At 29.0% G+C, this 21,992-nt stretch overlaps 1 protein-coding gene across 1 annotated transcript; it reads right to left on the minus strand.

The window, feature by feature from the left end:
- Nucleotides 1–20,404: 20,404 nt before the first annotated feature.
- LOC136089904 (uncharacterized) lies at nucleotides 20,405–20,737 on the minus strand. The gene has a single exon (XM_065816003.1). The coding sequence runs from the start codon at nucleotides 20,735–20,737 to the stop codon at nucleotides 20,405–20,407; it is 333 nt and encodes a 110-aa protein (XP_065672075.1).
- Nucleotides 20,738–21,992: the final 1,255 nt, after the last annotated feature.

A 21,992-nucleotide genomic window follows, 5' to 3' on the forward strand; every position in this document is an offset into this window, starting at 1 on the left:
AAATGACAGCTTTTCAAATTTTGCATTTTTACAGCATTCAAAAACTCTTCAAAATAAGCATTTATTACTCCAAAACATAACTGTCTAAAATTCACTTGAATAATAGTTTATTCTGACATAGTTTTTCATTAACAAGATGGAAACTTTCTTAAATAATTCTTTTAGTTATTCTAAGCCAAAACACAAAAACAACCTCTTGATTCTAAACACATAAAGAGCAAATGGTACATAAAATAAATTCTTCTCAATATTTGATTCTTCACAAATGCTTGCTGCTGTAGTCCACAACACATGAAAGAAGCCTCTTTGCATACTCAGGATGATTGCGGTCTCTTTTGTATCTCTGCCAATGTGAGCTGAAATTATGATGCATTGATTCTGTTGCCTGCTCACTAAAGATCCCCAAGGGAGCCCTTTTGATCTCAATGAATTGCTTCACATGGAAGAAAACAGCATGAACTTTTGGAGTCACACTGATGATCATGGTTGCCAAATATGAGTCTCTGAAGCGATCAATTTTTTCAGAAAAGTCATCCTCCAGAACCATACCAAAACATGCTGTCACCACAGACTTAAACTTTCGAAGGGCATCAATGATTCCAAAGACTTGAAAAGCAGACTCAGTCTCTGCAATTCTTTGAAGGAGGTCAAGATTGCTGAGAAGCTTGTGACAGGCATTCCCTGCAAACTGCCCACCATGGTATGGTTCTTGTTGAATGTGGAGAGCTGAGGGCCACTTGACAACATTGGGCCAAACTTCTGTCATGGCTTTGTACATGTGGTTGACCACACCAAGGAGAAGATGGAGTTCCATTGGTGGTATGAGCTCCAAGATGAGTTTGTTTTCAGAACCAGATTGCAAAGGCTCATGCACTACATTGCCAAAAGATCTTGCCTTTTTGATATCACCACCAGACTTAGCAAACTCTTGATAACAGGCAACAAGTGAGCCTAGTGTCCTCAAAGATCCTGATTGAGAAAGATGCTTTGATTCTGTGTTGCACCAAGAGCAAGGGTGTGTACGTGCATGGCTCTGAAGGCCACAAAGGATGTTGGAGAATCCAACTCCATGATGCCAAGAGAAACTTTCAGAAATCCTCCACCTCCATCAATTCCCAACTTGACAATATGATTCTGGAAAACTCTTCGAGAAAGCAGGACTTCATTCAAAAGCTCGGCAAGATCCTTGCAATGCACAACCACAAAGTCAGTGGAGTTACTCTCTGATAAAACTTGGATGCTGGTTTGAGTAAAAAACTCAGACAACTGTTTGCCAATGGCTTCAAACTTAGCAAGAAAACTAGTCTCCACAATCTTGGTGTCACTGACTCTGTTGATGGTTGATGCCAATTTCTTCATGCCAAGGTTGGACAGTCCTGTGTTTAGCTGAACTTGTACAAGATCTTCAGTTTTGATGCTGGGTTCAGGAAAAAGAGCTCTTGCACTTGAGCTTCCTAAAAATGAAATTATATTAACACTTTTTGTAATTTTAAGTTTTAAAATTAAAGGTATTCCCTCTGAACCTGGCATCTTTATATGTATATATAAAAGTATCACCTGTTTTAACTCTAAGTGGTGGGCCGCCTTTAGGATGCGATATTTTGACAGTACCACCAGGTGTGGAAGGTTTAGTAGAGATGACTTGAGTAGCTATTTGCTCTGCAGTGAGTGGATCAGCTGTAGCTAGCTGCTTGAGATTCTCTCTAAAAGTGAATGGAGTGCACTGATGTGGCAGACCTCTTCTAGCTAGACTCAAACAATCACCACATCTTTGAGGGGTACAATCTTCCACAGGTTTAGAATAGTCCACTGGGCTCTTCTCATTCAACTTCAAATGTCCAACTTGACAAATAAGACAGTTGCAACCTTGATCTCTTGTTGGTGGTCTAACTTTTATAGATGAGAAAGGAAACAAAGGTGGCAGGTTAACATCTTTTCCTTCATCTTTTCTCCGAAGAATTGTTCGACATGAGTCACAAATGCCTCTTGGCACTCTGGTATCAGTCAAATCAAGACTTGTATGGTAATGCTTGAGGATCTTTTCAACAAGGAACTGTGTCAACTCTCGAGAGCACTTCTTCAGACACAAGACACAGACAGATTTCCGACAATCTTCATGATTTTTTGAAAAATTTGGCATTTTGAAATTTTTCTCACACAACTGATAAGTGAAACACTTTAAATAAACATGTTCACTGCTAATTCCCGGAATTTTTAGCTTGTTTACAATTTTGATGAAAAACTTAAAACAAACATGTTCACTGCCTATTCCCGGAATTTTCGGCTTGTTTACAATTTTGATGCAAAACTTAAAATAAACATGTTCACTGCCTATTCCCGGAATTTTTAGCTTATTTACAATTTTGATACAACAAAATGTTTATAATATAGCTCAACCATGAAATTGTAGGTAAAATTTTATCTTCTGAGTTAAAATAAATACAAATTATACTTGCTATATAGACTGTTATGTTTTAGAGTAATAAATGCTAATTTTGGAGAGTTTTTGAATGCTGTAAAAATGCAAAATTTGAAAAGCTGTCATTTTGCCCTATTGTGCAAAGTACTAAAAACTAAAAATCAAAATTATTTTCTTGGACGAAATATATAGATTTCAAATTTTACATTTTTGGAGTCAGGAAACATTGTAGTTTCACCCTGTCAAAGCGGTTTTCTCGGGTCAGCTCAAAGTAGTTTTTGGTCATTTTTTACAACAGTGTAGTTGAACTTGCTGGAATAGCTAAAATTTATCAAGCTAATGAAGAGAGTTCAGGCAATGTATTTGAATGCAATTTCCACCAATCAAGAATCGGAAAGTCTTTTTTGGCATCGGGGAGATATTCATACTGGCACATTTCGCTCAAAATAGGATTCAGTTCAGATGTTGGCTCTTGTGTTTCAAGTCTGACGTTTAACTTGCGCTTCAGTTTTGAATTAAAGGACAAATCTGCTAAAAGGACTCTGGCAACAGGTTGGCACTCAACATTATCCTTAACCTGTGAGGCTAACCATTCTTTTGTTGTTTGAAATTTTTTAATGAGCTTCAAGTGAAGTCCCTTTAAAGCAGGATTTAAGTAGTTTGCTGCAGCACTCAATAAGTTTCCAGTGTGACAAAGAGGAAATCTTTTCTCAATGCAGTTATTCAAGTTTTTTTGCATACAAGACACCGTAGCCATATTTCCATCCGTCTCAATAAATTGATCAATTTTGTCATGGATTAAATAAAGAGAATCGGCGACAGTGTTAATTGTTGGAATAGACTCTGCCGACGACGTATCCGTAGCTTCTTTAAGTAGTGCCAAAAAAGTGATGTAGTCTCCAATTTTTGTCAATAGCATGAAAAGTCCAAGAGATGTAGCTGTCCTGAGCTCTAGAAGTCCAAAGGTCAGAAGTAAATGCAGCACTTTTTAGATTTGGCGTAATCTCCGTTATTATGCTCTTCATTCCAGCTTGAATAAGAATATTGAGCACTCTGTTTGTAGAATACACTAACATAATTTATATATACGCTGTCCTCCAAAACATTAGCAACCAAATAAAATAAAAAAAATTTCCTACTTTAATTACTTATTACAGCAATTTTGTTTTTTTAATGACGCTTTAAATGAAAAAAATGGTCAATGTTACATATAAGAAAAAAGATTTTAACATAATAAGACTACTTGAAAAAAAATTAACGTGAATTTTTGTTTGTATTGGTATTTTAACGCGAAAACTTGGTCCTCCAAAACATTAGCAACTTTTTTAAAGCTACCCTAAAAAATGTTAATATCAATAGTTAATGGCATATCCTTTACTTTTTAGGATCAAGGAACATCTTCTCGGCATAGACTCTACATGCTTATTAGTTTTTTCTTGTGTAATTTCATTCCACCTGGATTCAATAGCTTTATATAGCTAATCGGCGTTTTTGAAGGGTCCTTTGTGTTTTAGGGAGAGTGCAACATGGTACCATAAATTTTCAATCGGATTGAGATCAGGCAATTGAGCTGGTCATTTCATTACTTTAATTTGATTTGTTTCAAACCATTCTTTAACGAGTTAAGAGGTGTGTTTGGGGTCGTTCTCTTGTTGAAATTTCCATAAAAGAGGCATATTATTATCAGTATGAGGAACCACTTTTTTCTTGAGAATATCACCATAAACATACTGATCCATAATGCCATTTATTCGTTAAATAGGTCCATCTCCACTAAAACCAGAAAAACAACCCCAAACCATTGCATTTTTTCCACCACCATGCTTGATTGTTCCTCTTGTGTATTTAAGATCTAAGCGTTTACCTTTAGGTCTACGTACCTTTAAATTTCCATCAGGACCTTTCTAATTGTACTTTGATTCATCGCTTCAGAGTACTCTATTCCATTCACTTATAGTCCAGTCTCTATGAGAATTTGCAAACTCAATTCTAGCTTTTCTATTCTTCTGAGAAATGAAAGGTTTTTTTGCTGTTCTAAAGCTCAAAAGTCCTGAAAGTTGTAACCGTATACAAACTGTATTTTGAGACACGGAAAGTTTTAGTTTTTTAATAGTATCATTAGCGCTGTCAAAAGGATTTTTCGATCGGTAAAAAATGGCATGTTTTGAGTGGTCTTCCGCCCTTATGTTCCGTTTCTAAAGGACTACCTTTATTAAATCGTTTGATTATTCGACATACAATTGACTTGTTAGTGGAGTATTTCGTTGCGATTTCATTTTTGTTTGACTCCTTTCTTGTAATCTTTTACAATACGTTCTCGAAAAGCAAAATTATACTTGTTTCCTGCCATTATAATTCAAAACAGTATTTATACGCGATCTTTAATATTGTAATAATTGCAACACTCCATTCTCATCTCTGGACAAAAATTAACAATTAGTTGATTCTCATTGGTTAATTACTAATAATTACAACACAACAATTCCCTTGGGCATTATACATATCTTTATGTTAGTGTATTCTACTAATAGATTACTCAATGTTCTTAAAGTACAGAGCAATAATAAATTAGTTAAAACACTTATATATTAATGATCATATATATATATATATATATATATATATATATATATATATATATATATATATATATATATATATATATATATATATATATATACATACATAGAACCAAATGATCCTTAGCGATTTTTATGTCACAAAAAGCATAGTGTTTGAGTCTTTTTTATTCTCTCAAGTATCACACAAGGTGCAATGCTTACTTTTAACACGATAATCAATACATTTACCTGATTTAACACAAACGACGATACAAATCCATTTAATGATAAAAACCCTCTCCTCTGCCATGACACATAACCTGATAAAGCTTCATCTTCCCGTCATTTCCTTCAGTTCAACAGCTGCTTTTTTAAATGCCACTTAAGCAACTGGTTCATAAACTTTAGTAGTTTCATCATGTGTGTGATGAAAGGTTGCTGGGCTATTGGTGGACCATTTTCATGAATCCAAAAACTCTATTAATTACAAACAGACCTTTGTCTATTTTGCGAAATGCTATTACAGTCCTTGAATTAATGAATCTGCGCAAGCTTTTACTAGTGTAGGTTCAGTAACTCCATTCACAAACTCTACAAGAGAAAGTTGAAAGTACTTTCTTCTTTTTTACATTATAACTGAAGGTTATATCTCTACTGCTATAGGTTGGACAGGAGCAAATAAGACGAATAATGTCTAAAATAATGTCTGATTTAACTAAAAGATTCTACCATGAAGACGCAACATCCTTTAAATAAGGTTTATCGGATAATTTAGAATAAGTTGTGGTCGAACCCGTTATATTTATCTATGATAAATTCGGAATAAAAATTAATCTATTATTAATTTTTTTTTTTAGATTTTTGGAGTTTAGTTTTTTAGCCTAGTAGTCTAGCCTAGTAGTCTAGTTGCTATGTTTCGTACGCCAGAACTGTTCAAAGGCTTGCAATATACTGAATGGAGATACAAATATAAAATCCTAACCTTGATAGAAGAAAGCGTTTTAAAGACAAAACTAGTGAAAAGAAGTAAATTCTTATGGTGCTGGTTTTAATTTACTTAGATGCATTGTAATTTATTATTTAGATTTTATTGTAAAAATCTTTAAATGCTTTTTTTGAAAATCAACATTTTTCAACCGGTGTGGTTCATAACTTATAAAATTCTTATCCAAATTAATTGAAATTTTGAAGAAGTGTTTATTTTATTTATTTTTTTTTATATATTTTTGGTGCCCCAAGAAGTCCTAACGGTCTTGTCACAGAACACCGCGGAAGTGCATTTAACCAGGAAGTTCACGCCTCCCTCCTTACCGTGACGCGAAAATATGTCCTGAGCTCGTTTCGATCCTGGAACTCCTGCTTATATAGCAAGCGTTCTAACCACTGCGCCACGGCCGCGTTTATCATTATATGAAGGTTGTCTAGAATTGATATTGTGCTATTTGGATGATGAGAACTTATTTAATTTTTTTGGGGGGTAAATATTTTTTGTTTAAATTTTTTACTTTTAGTATTTTAGTTGTCAAATTTTCTTTATAAAAAAAAACATTGCTCTCATCAAGTGTTCAGCTTCACAGTTACGATATAGTAAAAAAAAGGTACTATAGTGGTATAATGTTAAATTTTTTTTGTTATCTTCTTTATTAAAAAATAAAAAAATTTTAATCAAAATATTTTTTAACTGACTAATATACTTTCTAAAGTTGAAAAAAATTGATTAATACATTTTTGATATCAGACTTAAGTCAAAAATCTTATATCGAATTTAGAAATAAGAATGTCATGATAATTAACCAACTCAATCGACTTTTTTTAAATTGTTGCATTCTAGAATCGTTAAATTTAAATTTGAAAAGAGCTTAATTCAAATCCTATAACAATAACTTCAATATAAAAATATTCCAGGTTGAATGGTGCATTAGGACTTTGTTTTGCTTTGTTTGAGTCCTTTGGCAATTTTTGAATGTAAAAACATCTTGATTGATCATGTCAAAAGAATTATTAGATTCAACATATATAAAACCACGAAGTTTCAGCTTTTAAAACCTCTCTCTTAACAGTGTAATAAACCATTAGCAAAATATCTACCTTTTTTCTTTATTGTCCTTACTTTCTTTAAACAATGACATATGAAGTTTGATAATTACATTACTTCTTAGTGTCCTTGTTCTATATCCACTGACTTTAAAAAAGATTTTCTGACATAACTTACAACATGCAGAATAATGATCACCATAAAATACTTGGATTCAGTTAAAGTCAGACTCTAGCTATTTAGTATATTTTATTTTTCTCTTAGATATCTTAAAAGTATAAATAAACAGTTAAGTTTTAGAAAATTTTATGAAGAAATTTAAAAACTTTTGTACAGTTTTTTATATTTTAAATTGTGATCATTGAAAGACATTTAGAAATTTTACAAAGATTGACAACTACATATTTCATAATATATCTATTCTCTATATCATCATAAACTACACATTTTAATAATAATAATATTAATAGTAATAATAATAATAATAATAATAATAATATATATATATATATATATATATATATATATATATATATATATATATATATATATATATATATATATATATATATATATATATATATATATATATATATATATATATAATTATTACTCTTCTAGAAACCAACTTCTTAGTACTAAAACGTACAACATAAATTCAGAATTCACGTAAAAAGAACAAAAACATAAACAGAACTGAATAGTGTTTAAAATATCCGCGTGATAAAATTATCGCAATATGATTGGTGCACTGGTAATAGCAATATTCGAGGGCTTATTGTCAGTGCATCTGCACAGTATAACACAGCCAATTTTCCAAAATGACTTGTTCTCATAAATATTTTTATCTTTATTAAAGTAATGATAAATAAAACTAGAAAAAAAAACAAAAGTTAACGTATGAAGTAATCTGAGTCTATTTTTACCTATTTCTAACTTTGAGAAAAAAAAACAATGTATATATACAATCGATTTATGTGTGCATATATACAATCAATTGAAACAATCGAACCACCGTGCCGCGAAGAGCTAAGTTCCGTTCTGAACGAATGTTTTTCATTTTACTGTTGGTAAATTTTAAGATCAAACGTAAATAATTGCCCAAAAAAATACTCGTTCTAATAACATTTGACCATTATTTATGTACGTTTTAAATTACGTCGATATTTTAATATTTAATTTTTGTTAACATTTTTCTTATAAAAGTTTCTATATAAAAAATTCCAGAATTCTTTTTTGCTTATTCACCATATTTTAGTACCAATAGAATTTGTTTCTTAAATTTGGCGGGTTTTTAATGTTTGTTTCAATATTATCATACCACAATGTTATTTTCAATATTATCATAATAACTTTATTATTCCAATTAATATACTTATATGATTAGTTGTTATTATATGTTCTTGATTTTAATTTATTTTATTTTTTATATTAGTAAGCTTAACAATAATTAGAAAATAATTAAATATAGTCAAACGTGGCTTTTAATAAGAAATATTATTTAGCGTTGAGAAACTCTATATAATTTTTATAATCATTAAATTTCCAGAAAATGGATAAAAGAAAAAAGTTTTCAGGTTTTAATTATCATCTGAAACGGCTAAAGAAATAGGAAGGACGTAATAAAAACTAAACTAATCTCAATTTTTTAGTTCAGAAACATCATATAGCTTCAAGAATGATGCTGAGATGAATACTTTGATATATGAAACCAATTTAAACAAAATCAGAGAACATGAAGTTGAGATGGAAGGTGAAAATTTGAGCTAAAACAGAGAATCGAGCTAAACTGAGAAGCCATCGACGGTAAGCCAACTTCAAAACACTTTTATTGCAAATTAAACTAGCGTGCTCTCTTTTGAACTGGGAAGAAATTTACGATTGGCCTCAGACTCTTACAAACCATGATATTCAAGAAGTAGTTGCAAAGGGTCCTCTAAACCTTCAATCAAACAGCTACCCCAAAAATGCGGTAATCGTTCGTTCAGCTCAAGTTTTTTTTGGCGAAAATTTTCGAACAGTGAAAGTCATCCTAGATCATGGATAATTTGCTTAGAAAAAATGAATAAAATATTTTGTTTCTGTTGTAAACTATTTAATAAAACAGGTATTTCCCTTGCAAGAAAAAGATATGCTAACTGAAAACATTTATCACAAAATCTATTAAGGCATGAAGTTAGTATTGATTATATCGAAATCTCTAATAAATTGATCGAGTTGAAAAGAAGACTTGAAGTTCAAAAACTGTTGATTGTTAAACGGAGAAGCAATTTTTGAATGAAATTGATTGATGGGATAATATTTTTATTATTTTGTCAAATGATCCTCGTATGCATTTGGAGGATCATCTGACAAAATGTATAAAGAAAGCAATGAAAATTTCCTAAAAGTAATTGAACTTACTGCAGAATTTGACCCAAATATGGAATATCATGTTTCCAAAGCAGTGGAAAACTCAAACAAACGCATTACTTAGGCAAAATTAACGAAAAAAGAAATCATTTAGCTAGTGACTTGTGCTACTAGTGAGAAAATCCTTAAAAAAATTTAGAAAGTCAAATACTACTCCATTATTGATCCACCAGATGCCAGTCATCAGTAACAAGTAACTCTTATCATACAATATCTAGTCATAGAAAAACGTAACAGTTCTGTGGTGGTCGACATCTGAGAGAGTTTTTAAAACTTTATTATTTTTGACGATATTACAGGTTTGTAAATTTTTGAAATATTCCTGATTTTTTTTACATAATATATTTTATAAATTAAGAAACATATATAAACAAAATTTAATTTTACAGATCATGAATCGGAGCAAAAAATTGTTAAATAGAAATAAGCAAACACTCTTTTTCTCTTGCACATTTACCTAATCTTGTTGTTGTAGATTCTGTAAAAATGGGATTGGAAATTGTGACATTTTTTGGAATTATTCAGAGTCTTTGTAACTTTTTTCTGGCTCCTCAAAACGTTGGAATATTTTAGAATTAAAGTGCTCATCACAAACAGTAAAATTTCATTTAATCAAGTTAAATAAGTGATACAAGATGAAAGAGTCACATAAGAGCTGTGAAAGCAATCAAAGAAAATATGCAACAAATTTATCAAGCGCTGCGCGAAGTTGCTAAAAGTGATAGTAATGGAACCACCAAAGTATCAGCCAAATCTATTGCTGCTAAAATTGATACTTTGGAATTCATATTTGGAATTGTTATTTAGCATGATATATTGAACGAAATAAACTACACAAACAAAGTTATGCAGTCAAGTTCATCTAATGTCAAAATTTCCATTGAAGCATTAAAATCCCCTGAAGCATTTTTGGAATCCAGTTACAATCAAACTAAATTTGATGGGTACGTTACAATCCCAGCGGGCAAGTACATTAAAATCCCATGCAGCATTTTTGGAATCCAGTTACAATCAGACTAAATTTGATGAGTACGTTACAATCCCAGCGGGGACGTTCCCCGGACAACGTTTGCCTTCTTGGATAGCACAAGTTTTGGCCAAAACTTTGGATCTAACATTTAAACTTACCGATCTGTCAGCTGAAAGGATCAGCAAGAAAAAAAAAGTTCTTTGACAAAGTTGAAGCAAACCAAGTTTCTTAATTCTAGATCAAAATTCAAGAAAAAATTCTTTCACTTTTCAGATTACTTTTAATGAGAGCAAAATAACTAAGTCGTTAAATATGAGAGAGAAGAGGCTTAAATTTGCTCAAATGAAAGCCAGACAACTGCCACTTCCAAAACAATAAAAATTGTCTAATTTAAGTGTCTATAAAGTTTCAAATTTTTAATAATTATATTTCTAATTTAAAAAAACGATTCTATTTTTGTTCTTATTATGCATAAAAAATGCGAGCCCGTGCGGCAGTATTTTTTTCAATAAAAATATCTTAAGAATACTTTTTGAACTGAAACCTTATATATATACTTTTAAAAAAGTGCTTGCATAAAGTATTATGTCAGATTTCTCATAAGCAGCAGTGTTTTAAAGCGAAAGTACCCAAATTTTATGTAAACTCCCATTACCCCACTGCATGGGGTCATATGGGTCTATAAAGGCATCTTCAAAAAAAGGCTCCCCAGACGCATTTATAGTATTTTAAGTAATAGTTTTTTGTTAAATTTGTTTATTAGGATGACCAATCACGATTTTACGATATCTTTTGTCAGAAAGCATTTACATATATAGGTATAAAAACTATTCCTTAAAATACTATCAATACGTCTGGGTAGCCTTATCGTATATTCAACTCTGTTACTAGACCAGTAGAAATCAATTAATATTTTGCTGGATTCCTTACCATTAATGACAGCACTAGCTCAAATCTTTCGGAAGTATGCTCACAAAAGCTTGAAGATTTAAATTTAAAATTTGTAGAACTTCAGAAACTAAGGATATGATAGTAAATATGAAAGAGTTATATTTAACTAAATGCTGAGAATAACTGGAATTTTTTGTCTTAAACACATTAACACTGTTGTTCACTCAACCTTTTTTTTTTTTTACTTAAAAATACAAAAATATGTTTGCGTCTGTTAATTCAAGTAAATACTGTTTAACTATATTTTTAAAACAATTTATTAAAGTTATACTTTTCATATTTTCATTAAGAACTATGTTCAACAGACGAGGTCCTCTACATGAAATTGATTAATCATATGTTTTAAGAGTTAAATTAAAACATCTGATTAAATTAAAGTTATGGATAGAGCACCTCGTTAAGTATTTATGATTAATTTTTAGAAATCGGTTATTAAAAGATTTCGGAAGCATCTCATTTTAATATTTTAACATGAGTAACAAGTTTTGGAACAGGTTTGGAGTGGGCGTATTTATGCACATTACATATAATTCTACTGGCTTGTTTTTGTTTAATATATATATTTTTCAATGGCGATGGGCAAGTGCTTGCCCAAGCAAAATTACAATAGCCTATGTAGCTATGGATAAAAGAGTAATATAAATCTATTAAACATTTTTTACTTAGTAGGTATTTTGTTTTATGCATAATGCCTACAGTTTTAGAAATTTTGTTTTTTAGTTAACGTAATATGAAAATACGTGTCAAAAGCTTTTGACAAGTCGATGAGCAAGCCGAGAGTATACCTTTTTTTAGCAAACCCATCCAGATTTTGACTGGCTACTGTGATTCTCGCAACCTTGTCTTATTTTGGTGTACCTTTCAAGATGCGCGTCCTTCCTTTTTTTTAAAACCTCCAATATTTATGTACGCTTCAAAATTCTTCATAAATTATTTGTGGGCTTTTGCTACACCTGCTTGTTGACTTTTGAAAGTCCTAGAGTTAACGGTTCAAGACGCTCAGTAATATCTGCTTTTGCATGTGAATAAAAGTAAAGTATCACAATCAAAATTTATATAAAAATCACAATTATTATTATTATTATTAATATTATTATTATTACAACCAGTAGCCAAGGCAGGAAGTTCTTGACAGATAGTAGTTAAAACTGGAACTTCAGATTGTACCATAGCCCTGGGGTGGCGCCAGTATTTTTTGGCCTTCGAGATATCTAACTTCTAGACATGAAGCAAACTCCAAACATTTATATGTTTATATTTATGTCAAATAAAGATGCTTTGCAAAAAATTGCGATGATTGGAGCCTGCCCCAAACGTGAGAGCAACAAGTTGATGAAATTTTTTGAACTATTTTCAACTATATTCATTGATAAATTTTAAATTCAATGATAAATTTTCAGATTTTCAAAATTGTTCTTAATTGCCGATTAAATCAAGGAAATAATCCAGAATGAAGTTATAAATTTGATAAAATTAAAAATACTGTACATAAAATGCTTCTTAAGGAAAGAAATAATCCAGAAATGGAAGGCTAACCTTAGGCAAAATGAGTAGGGTGGATTTATGGTAAAATGAGTAAGGTGGTAAAAAAAAAACTAAAATCTTTAACACTCCTTGTTTTAATTTTTATTGACTCGTCTGACGAAGGTGAAATTGAGAGGAAAATATATGACAAAGAGGAATTTGAGAGCTAGGATTGCAGCCGTGAAACGAGTCCAAGGGCAATGTTTACTTGCATCTCTGAAAATATCAAAGTATATTGAGGCATTTTGCACTACCAAAAATGCTCGAGAACCTATTAAACAGCCGTCTTTAAAGCTTAAAAGATGTGATCAGGAAATCTACGATGCAAACATGTTAATTGATTGCGTCATTGCAAAGCTAGTTTCTATCCTAAGTACTATTGAAAGTGACTTTAATGATTGGTTTAAAGAAACTAAAGATTTGGCAAACACAATTGGTACTGAGGAAACTATTCCTAGGCTTACTGACACACCGACCAATAGATCTAACATCCTAAGTTCCAGGCTTGAAGATTACTGCTTCTTAAACGTTGCCGTAGAAAAACCTTAGAAGAAGTTGCCAGAGCTATGTGCAAATATAAGGTTTTGGTCTAAGGATCTACTAACACCTTCGGCTCTTCGGTCTGAGTTGAAGGAACGGATCTAGGAAAGGTCTTCAGTTTGACCACATTCAATGCTGGAAGCATTAAGTAAAACAAGCACAGAACAGTTCCCCAACGTCACATATCTGCTTGGATAACAAGTATAAATGTCGAAATAATGAACAAAAATGTCATGGGAACATTTGCAATAAGTTTGTTTAGGATAAGTAACTGAAATTGTGTCACATGGCCTAAAATAATGGAAAAGCTTGAGAAATCAAAAATTAAAAGACTTAAATGGAATATCGTCGTTTAAACGCCATGAAAGGTTGCATATTCATGGTTGGTAAAAATAATTGCAGTAAATTAAAAAAAAAGAAAAAAATTAAAAAAAAGATATTAAAAAAAAGACATTTAAAAAAAAAAAAAACTCAGTAGAAATATTAATTTCAAAGCTAATTACAAAAAAATTATTACTAAATTTACTTTTTAAATAGAAATAGATATACGCCAAATGGCGCTGTTTAGGGAATCTGCGAAATGATTTTTTTTTTGGAGTTTTATTCTCAAAAATGCTAAATCTTCTTTGATTTTAGGTATTTTTTTTAGGTATTATAGTTTGGAAAAAAAAAATATATATATATATAATAGTTATTACACCAAAATATATATTAAAGTTTGTATCAATATTATATTAATGTACCACTATTATATTAATGTATTTTTATCTATCTGGTACGTAATAATTTTATATATATATACATATATAAATATATATATATATATATATATATATATATATATATATATATATATATATATATATATATATATATATATATATATATATATATATCCGATAATAAATGTATCTTTATATGGTATACCTAAAGAAGAAAAAATTAATAAATAAATTTAAAAAAAAATCAATAAATAAGCTATAAGTAATACTCTTTTTCCCTGATGGCTAGAGATTGCATCCCATCCATTCTACCCATTCCCTTTACTCACTGCAGGAAGTTGCATTAAAAATTAGATATTATCCATAAAAAAATCTTGCATCCGCCGCAGCAAACGGTTTATAATCTAAATTTTATTTTAGGTAAAACTTTATTTGAAAATTACACTACTAAAGCAGTTATTTTTTATGGTTATTTTCTTTAATATACATTGTTTGAGGTTGTATATAGTTAAAAGACTAATTAATAAAGAGCCAATGTGTTTGTTGTAAAAAACATTTGAAAGTATTTTCGATTAAAAGTAACTGGTTTGTGTTCGCTATTACATGTTCGCTATTATTTGTTTTCTTCTGGTATCGTAACTAATGAGTTAACGCATGAACTTTTCATTAACGAATTTGTCTTGTTGTTTAAAGTGCTAAAATTAATCATAGTATTTCTTGATAGTGTACTATTCTGGTCTTGTTTACGTTTGAATTTGTTTTTTAGTAAACGTCTAACTCGCGGAGAAGAAAATATGTAGATAATTGCATCAGTCCAAAAAGAAAGAGGAAATGTTAGATCGGTATACCAATATAAATTTTCATTAATAAAACGACTGTACTGATTAATTGCATATAATATGTCAGGTAAAGCAAACATTGCAAAAAATATTGTTAATATAATACTTGTCAGTAACAACCCTTTGAATATTCCTTTGCCGTGCCGGTTTGAACGAACGATGGCTTTTTGTTTCTGATAAATTATTAAAGCGTATGCATAAACGAAGGTTGAAAAAATAATTATAACTATATCGTAGCATGCAATTATAGTTATATCGTATTCCTTGACATAAATTCTTGTTAGACATCCAAACACTGTTGCTATAACCCATAAAGCTAATGCTGTTATTAAAATTTTTTTTTTTGAACAGTAAACGACGTATTTAATGTTTAGTTTAATATGCAAAAACCTGTCTAACACTAACCAAAATGTTGAGTAGTAAAACACTGTAACAATAACTCTCTTTATTACCTTTATAACTATGATATTATTTAAAATATATTTAGCATTCAAATAGTTTGCAAAATAAAATAGTAATACTTCAACAGCAACAATAATACTCAATCCCAAGTCACTGAAGCAAAGCTGTAATAATATATATCGCTGTGTTAAATCGTAACCAGTTTTAAACGTAATTAGGATCATTAATGCAAATCCATTTAAAAATATCCCAATTATGCAAAAAGTTATTAGAACAATTGTCATATCCTTCATCTCTTTGTCCTATATTAAATATATATATATATATATATATATATAATGAAGAAAAAAAAGTTAAGATATTTTGAAAAAATTTATAGTTTTTTCTTTATAAATTGAAAATGGTTTAATGTAAAAACCTGATTCAGGTCTCATTTTGTTCACTGTATTATCATAAACACTTTTTAGCTGCAACCTTTCTAAGATATTTGCGTTTTTTTTTCTTTATCAATATATATATATATATATATATATATATATATATATATATATATATATATATATATATATATATATAAATATATATATATGTATATATATATATATATATATATATGCATATATATATATATATATATATATATACATATGTATATATATATATGTATATATATATATATATATATATATATATATATATATATATATATATATATATATATATATACATATATATATATATATATATATATATATATATATATATATACATATATATATATATACATATGTATATGGATAGGATATGCCGAAGATGGTACAAAAAATTTAAACAAATTACTTTAACCTTTCTGATAAACAACGCTCTAGGCGATCAAGTTCAACATGCAAGTTCAACAACTTTGTTATTATTAATGCTATTATATTTATTACAATTATTATTATTAGTATTATATATATTGCCATTAAGAAAAGTTTACATAATTAGATTTATAAAAAAAATGTAAATACAAGGGTGGGGCAAAAAGAAGACAAATTTATTGACAAACCCCTTGTTTATATATATATATATATATATATATATATATATATATATATATATATATATATATATATATATATATATATATATATATATATATATATATATATATATATATATATATTATTATTATTATTATTATTATTATTATTATTATTATTATTATTATAATTATTATTATTATTTTATCAATAAGCACGAGTTTCACTCGATACTAAATTTATTTTTTAAAAGAAATTTTCTCTGGATTATCAATTCCTCTTAAAGAAGCGACTAAAGTACTCATAAGTTTATTGGAGGTGAGCAATAATTTTAAAAAAGCAACAAAATTAAATTTGAAAGAAATAAAAGTTCTGATAGAACTATGTTTATACCAACCATACTTTATATGGAACAATGAAGTGCATGAACTTAAAAATTCAGGTCCGATAGATTTTTCGTTTAAGTAGTTTCAGCTGAATCTTTTCTTCAACATCTTGAAATAGAGCACTTAATACAGCGCTGAAAAACAACCCACTTATTGATTTAAAGTCATTTTATAGATACAAAGATGACAGTCATGCTAGAGTCCCTAACATTGCCCAGGCTGATCAATTTAAAACAATACTTAATAAACAGCATCCAAAAATACAATATACTATCGAATTTAAAAATGACAAAAAAACACTACATTTTCTAGACATACGCATAATAAATAATAAAAATGGTAAATATGAATTTATAAATACAAAGAAAAAATGTAATTACTAACATTCAAGTTAAGACAACATCAAATCATGACTCGCAATCTTTAAATGGAGTATTCAAGGGTTTCGTACATAGAGCATTTAATGCATGCAGTCAGAATCATATAGATAATGAACTGAAATTCCTTATTCAAGTATTTGTCAAAAATGGCGACAAACAGTCCAATCTCATTTAAATCATAAAAGAAATAAAACGAAATAACAAAAAATCACTAATAACTACTAAAAACATTGAAAACATCACCAGTACGTGAAATAAATCCAAACTACAAGTGAACAGCCACCCAGGATTCTACCTAATTAAATGTCGTTGTAGCAAAAAGTAAATAGGTGAAACAAAAATGCAAATAAAAACACGCATGCAAAACACAAAAACAGTACAATTGGAAATAAAACAGAACGATCTGCATTAGCCACACATATGAGACATTGTACACAACAAATTAACTGGGACAGTTGCAGAACTCTAAAAGTTGATGCTAAAAAGTTTGATAGGAAAGTTCGTGAGGCACTTGAAATACAGTACCATCAATGTGCCCCTCAACAAAACGGTATCAATTTAGATGAGGTACAATGTGTTTCAACAAAATTTTGGACACCATTTATGATGCACTTACGTCAAAAAAAGATGAAACCATCCCATTGACATAAAACAGAACTGCCGTTTTAAAAATAAAATAGAAAAAAAAAAAAAAAACCTTTAAGCTGAAGACGCTGGTCACAACAATCCAGCGAAAATTTCTTTTAAAAAATAAATTTAGTACCGAGAGAAACTCGTGTTTATTGATGTTCATAAAATGATAATTTACCTACTCTCATACATAATGGTCTACATTCAAAAAAAAATATATATATATATAAATATATATATATATATATATATATATATATATATATATATATATATATATATATATATATATATATATATATATATATATATATATGTATATGTATATATATATATATATATATATATATATATATATATATATATGTATATGTATATATATATATATATATATATATATATATATATATATATATATATATATATACATATACATATATATATATATATATATATATATATATATATGTATATGTATATATATATATATATATATATATATATATATATATATATATATATATATATATATATATATATATATGTATATGTATATATATATATATATATATATATATATATATATATATAAATTGATTTCTACATTCAAAAAAAAATATATATATATAAATATATATAAATATATATATATATATATATATATATATATATATATATATATATATATATATATATATATATATATATATATATATATATGTATATGTATATATATATATATATATATGTATATGTATATATATATATATATATATATATATATATATATATATATATATATATATATATATATATATATATATATATATATAAATTGATTTTGATAAAAAAGGGGAAAAGCGCCTATGATGGCATACCGGTCATATTTCCATTAAAATTGGTTTTGGTAAAAAAATGATTAGACCGACATGATTATACTGACTTTACATTAGTTTTAGTGAAAAAACGTCCCTTGTGCACTAGTATTGTTTTTATGATCAACAAAAATCGATTTTGGGATGTGCTGTTGTAGTTTTATTTCCTTCATATATTTAAGATTGTGATTTAACTATTAACTGTGCAGAAATGAAATTTTCATGCATTTTATATTCAAGTTTTGTGCATTTAGTGGAATAGTTACTTTAATTTTACCTTTTAAACAAAGCAGACACAGCTTGTTTTAATGAAAATGATGACTTTTATCCATAATGGCATACTGACGAGTTGGGGGTGTTGAAATATTGACGAGTTGGGAAAACCTTTTTTTTTTATAAGAAAAACTTATTTTTAAGTAAAGTTAAAAGAAAGCGATGCTCCAAAATTTATTTTTGGTCCAAAAAATACGTAAAACGCAATATATCTTATGCGCATGCGCAAAATTTTACAATGCTGGTGTGTAGCATGAAATGGAAAATTAGAATGGTTTCGAGTAATTTCTGGCTTTTCTGAGGGAAGACTCTAAGGTTAAATGAAATCATTAAGTTACCCTCGATCCTAACTAGCCCCATCCTCCCCTATGCCATCATAGCAGCAGTGGTTGCCTATGATGGCATACTTGTGCTTTTTTTTGCAATAAGAATAACTTATAAAAAAAATAAATCTGATGAAAACTCCCAGAGTAATTATTGTTCTAGATGTAACAAGGAATGTATCCATATCAAAACTTTTATTATTGGTCTTCAGGATACTGAATAATGAAGCTTCAAAGTTAAGTATGCCATCATAGGCGCCTTTCCCTATGACTATTTTTTTAAATATATTTTAGATATAATAATATATTTACAATATTTCGTTGACCTATTGTGGTCAGCGTCATCACGTAATGAAAAAAACGTTACAAAACAACATAAAACCAACCGTTTAAAATAGAAGACATTAAAAAGCATAAAACATAAAAACCAATCAAATAATAAAATAGTGACGTCAGTTAAATTTTTGTCAAAATTGGTCCCCAAGGTTTTGTTTTCACACTATCCCCGTCATCTCTATTTAGAACAGTTTGCCCAATACCTATCTCGTGTCGAATTCTTGCTTTATTTATCTCCAGGGATTCTCTAACTTTTCTTATCCTGTATTCTGGAATGACTGCCAAGGTTTTAGGATTCAGCCAATCAAAAGTACCACGGCATGTTCTAGAATGTTCCGTGGCTCCTGAACTCGACCATTATTGATTTTTACAGGCTCTTTGATGTTCCGCACTTCTTGAAATGATTTTCTTTTCGGTCTCACCAATATATATACTTCCGCATGAGCATTTAAGCTCGTAAACACCCGGAGTTCGGTGGTAGTTTTGTTTTGCTGTTGCATAGTATGTTATTTAAATTGGGAGGTGAAGTAAATATAACTCTGATGTTTTGTTTTTTAAACTCTCTTCGGAGTTTAGGGCCAATAATAGGTATCCAAGGTAGTTTAACAAACTGCTTATTTAATTGTTTAGATATAGTATTTTTTGAAACGCGGTCTAAGTAGTTTTTGGCTATTTTAATAAGATTACTTTTGTTATAGCCGTTTTCTAAAAATATATCTATGAGGAAATCAATTTCTTGTAAGAGGTGTTTTTGGGAGCAGATTTGTTTTGCTCTACAAAGAAACCCTTTGAAGACGCCAGTAATTATGCTGGGTTGATGTTAGAGTTCGGTTTTATTTGAACATTGGTTATCGCATCCTTACGGTGTATTTGAAATTCATAAAATCCGTTCATTGACTTTGTAATAGATATATCTAAAAAGTTAAGTTGTTTTTTTCCGTTTTCAAGTTCAACAGTATATTTTATGGAGGGGTTTTGTTCATTTAAAGTTTTTAGGAACAGTTCTTGTTTTTCTTTCGAGTCGAAGCGAGCATGGGTATCGTCTACATATCTTTTGTAAGTTATTGGCTGGAATGAATTAACAAAGGCTATATTAAGGGCTTTTTTTTCTATATTTTGCAAAATTGCTTCAGCCATGACTACCATTAACGATAAAGCAATTGAACCTGAATTAGGTAAAACTCGGATTTTACCTTCATATAAAAAGTAACACTTGCTTAGTGAAAGTTCAATTAATTGGTGTATATCTAAAAGAGTTAATTTAGTCCTAGTTTTTAAATCCTCTAAACCATTGTTCAATATGCTAATAATAACCGGTGTTGCTTAATCGATCGGTACAAATGGATATAAATTTACCTCATCAAATAAAACTTGAATTTCATTAGGGTCTATCTTCCATTCTTTAGCATCATTGAGAAAACTACTTGAATTAATTAGTCGAGTTGTATTTTTATTTAATATTGGTTGAATGATTTTAACCAGATACTCTGATGTTCCATAAGGTGGTGTGTTAATAGTGGAAACAACAGGACGCACTGGGTAGTTTTTTTCTGGTTTGTGAGCTTTAACCATTCCATAGATTCTAGGTGGAACGCAATCTGATGTATACATTTTAAAGTAAGTGGCATTGTCTAACTTACTCTGTTTCCTTAATTTACATAACAGTTTTTGAAATTTAGTGGTGAATGTGGGTGTTGGATCGTAATCAATAACTTTACTATTTTTTATTTGTTCTTCTAATTTATCTTTTGCTTCATTTTCGTTTAATAAAGCAAAACCTGCTCCTTTGTCAAATGGATATATCTTTAGGTGTGAATGCTTTTTTAGATTTTGTAAAGAAAAGCGTTGTTGTTTTGTTAAATTATCTTTTAATTTTAGTTTTAAAGAACAAGTTAGAATTTTCGAAGAGTTTTGTCGAAGAATCTCTGTCTGTGTTTGTTTTTTTTGTTGTTTATTTTGTTGTTCGAGTTCTAAGACGCAAGTTTCAATATTAGTGATGATGTCCATATAAGGGATATTCTTTTGTGATGGGACAAACTTTGGACCAAGATTAAGTAGTTCAGTAGTTGCTTTATCCAGATTAATATTTGTTAAATTTAGTATAGCTGGTTTTAAAATTCGATTAGGAAGATTTTTTTCAAAATTGATTTTATAATTGATATTATTTTGCAATTTATAGTATTTTTCTTTCATTTCAGTCTTTTTTAAAAAATAATGGTAATTCTTAGACTTATTTGTTATATTATTAATTAACTCATAATCATTAGATCTAACTTGTGATTGGATATATAAATTTAAGATATAAATTTAAGGGTTTCTTTGTAGAGCAAAACAAATCTGCTCCCAAAAACACCTCTTACAAGAAATTGATTTCCTCATAGATATATTTTTA

Source organism: Hydra vulgaris, chromosome 13, assembly GCF_038396675.1.
Source record: "Hydra vulgaris chromosome 13, alternate assembly HydraT2T_AEP".
Classification (NCBI taxonomy): Eukaryota; Metazoa; Cnidaria; class Hydrozoa; order Anthoathecata; family Hydridae; genus Hydra; species Hydra vulgaris.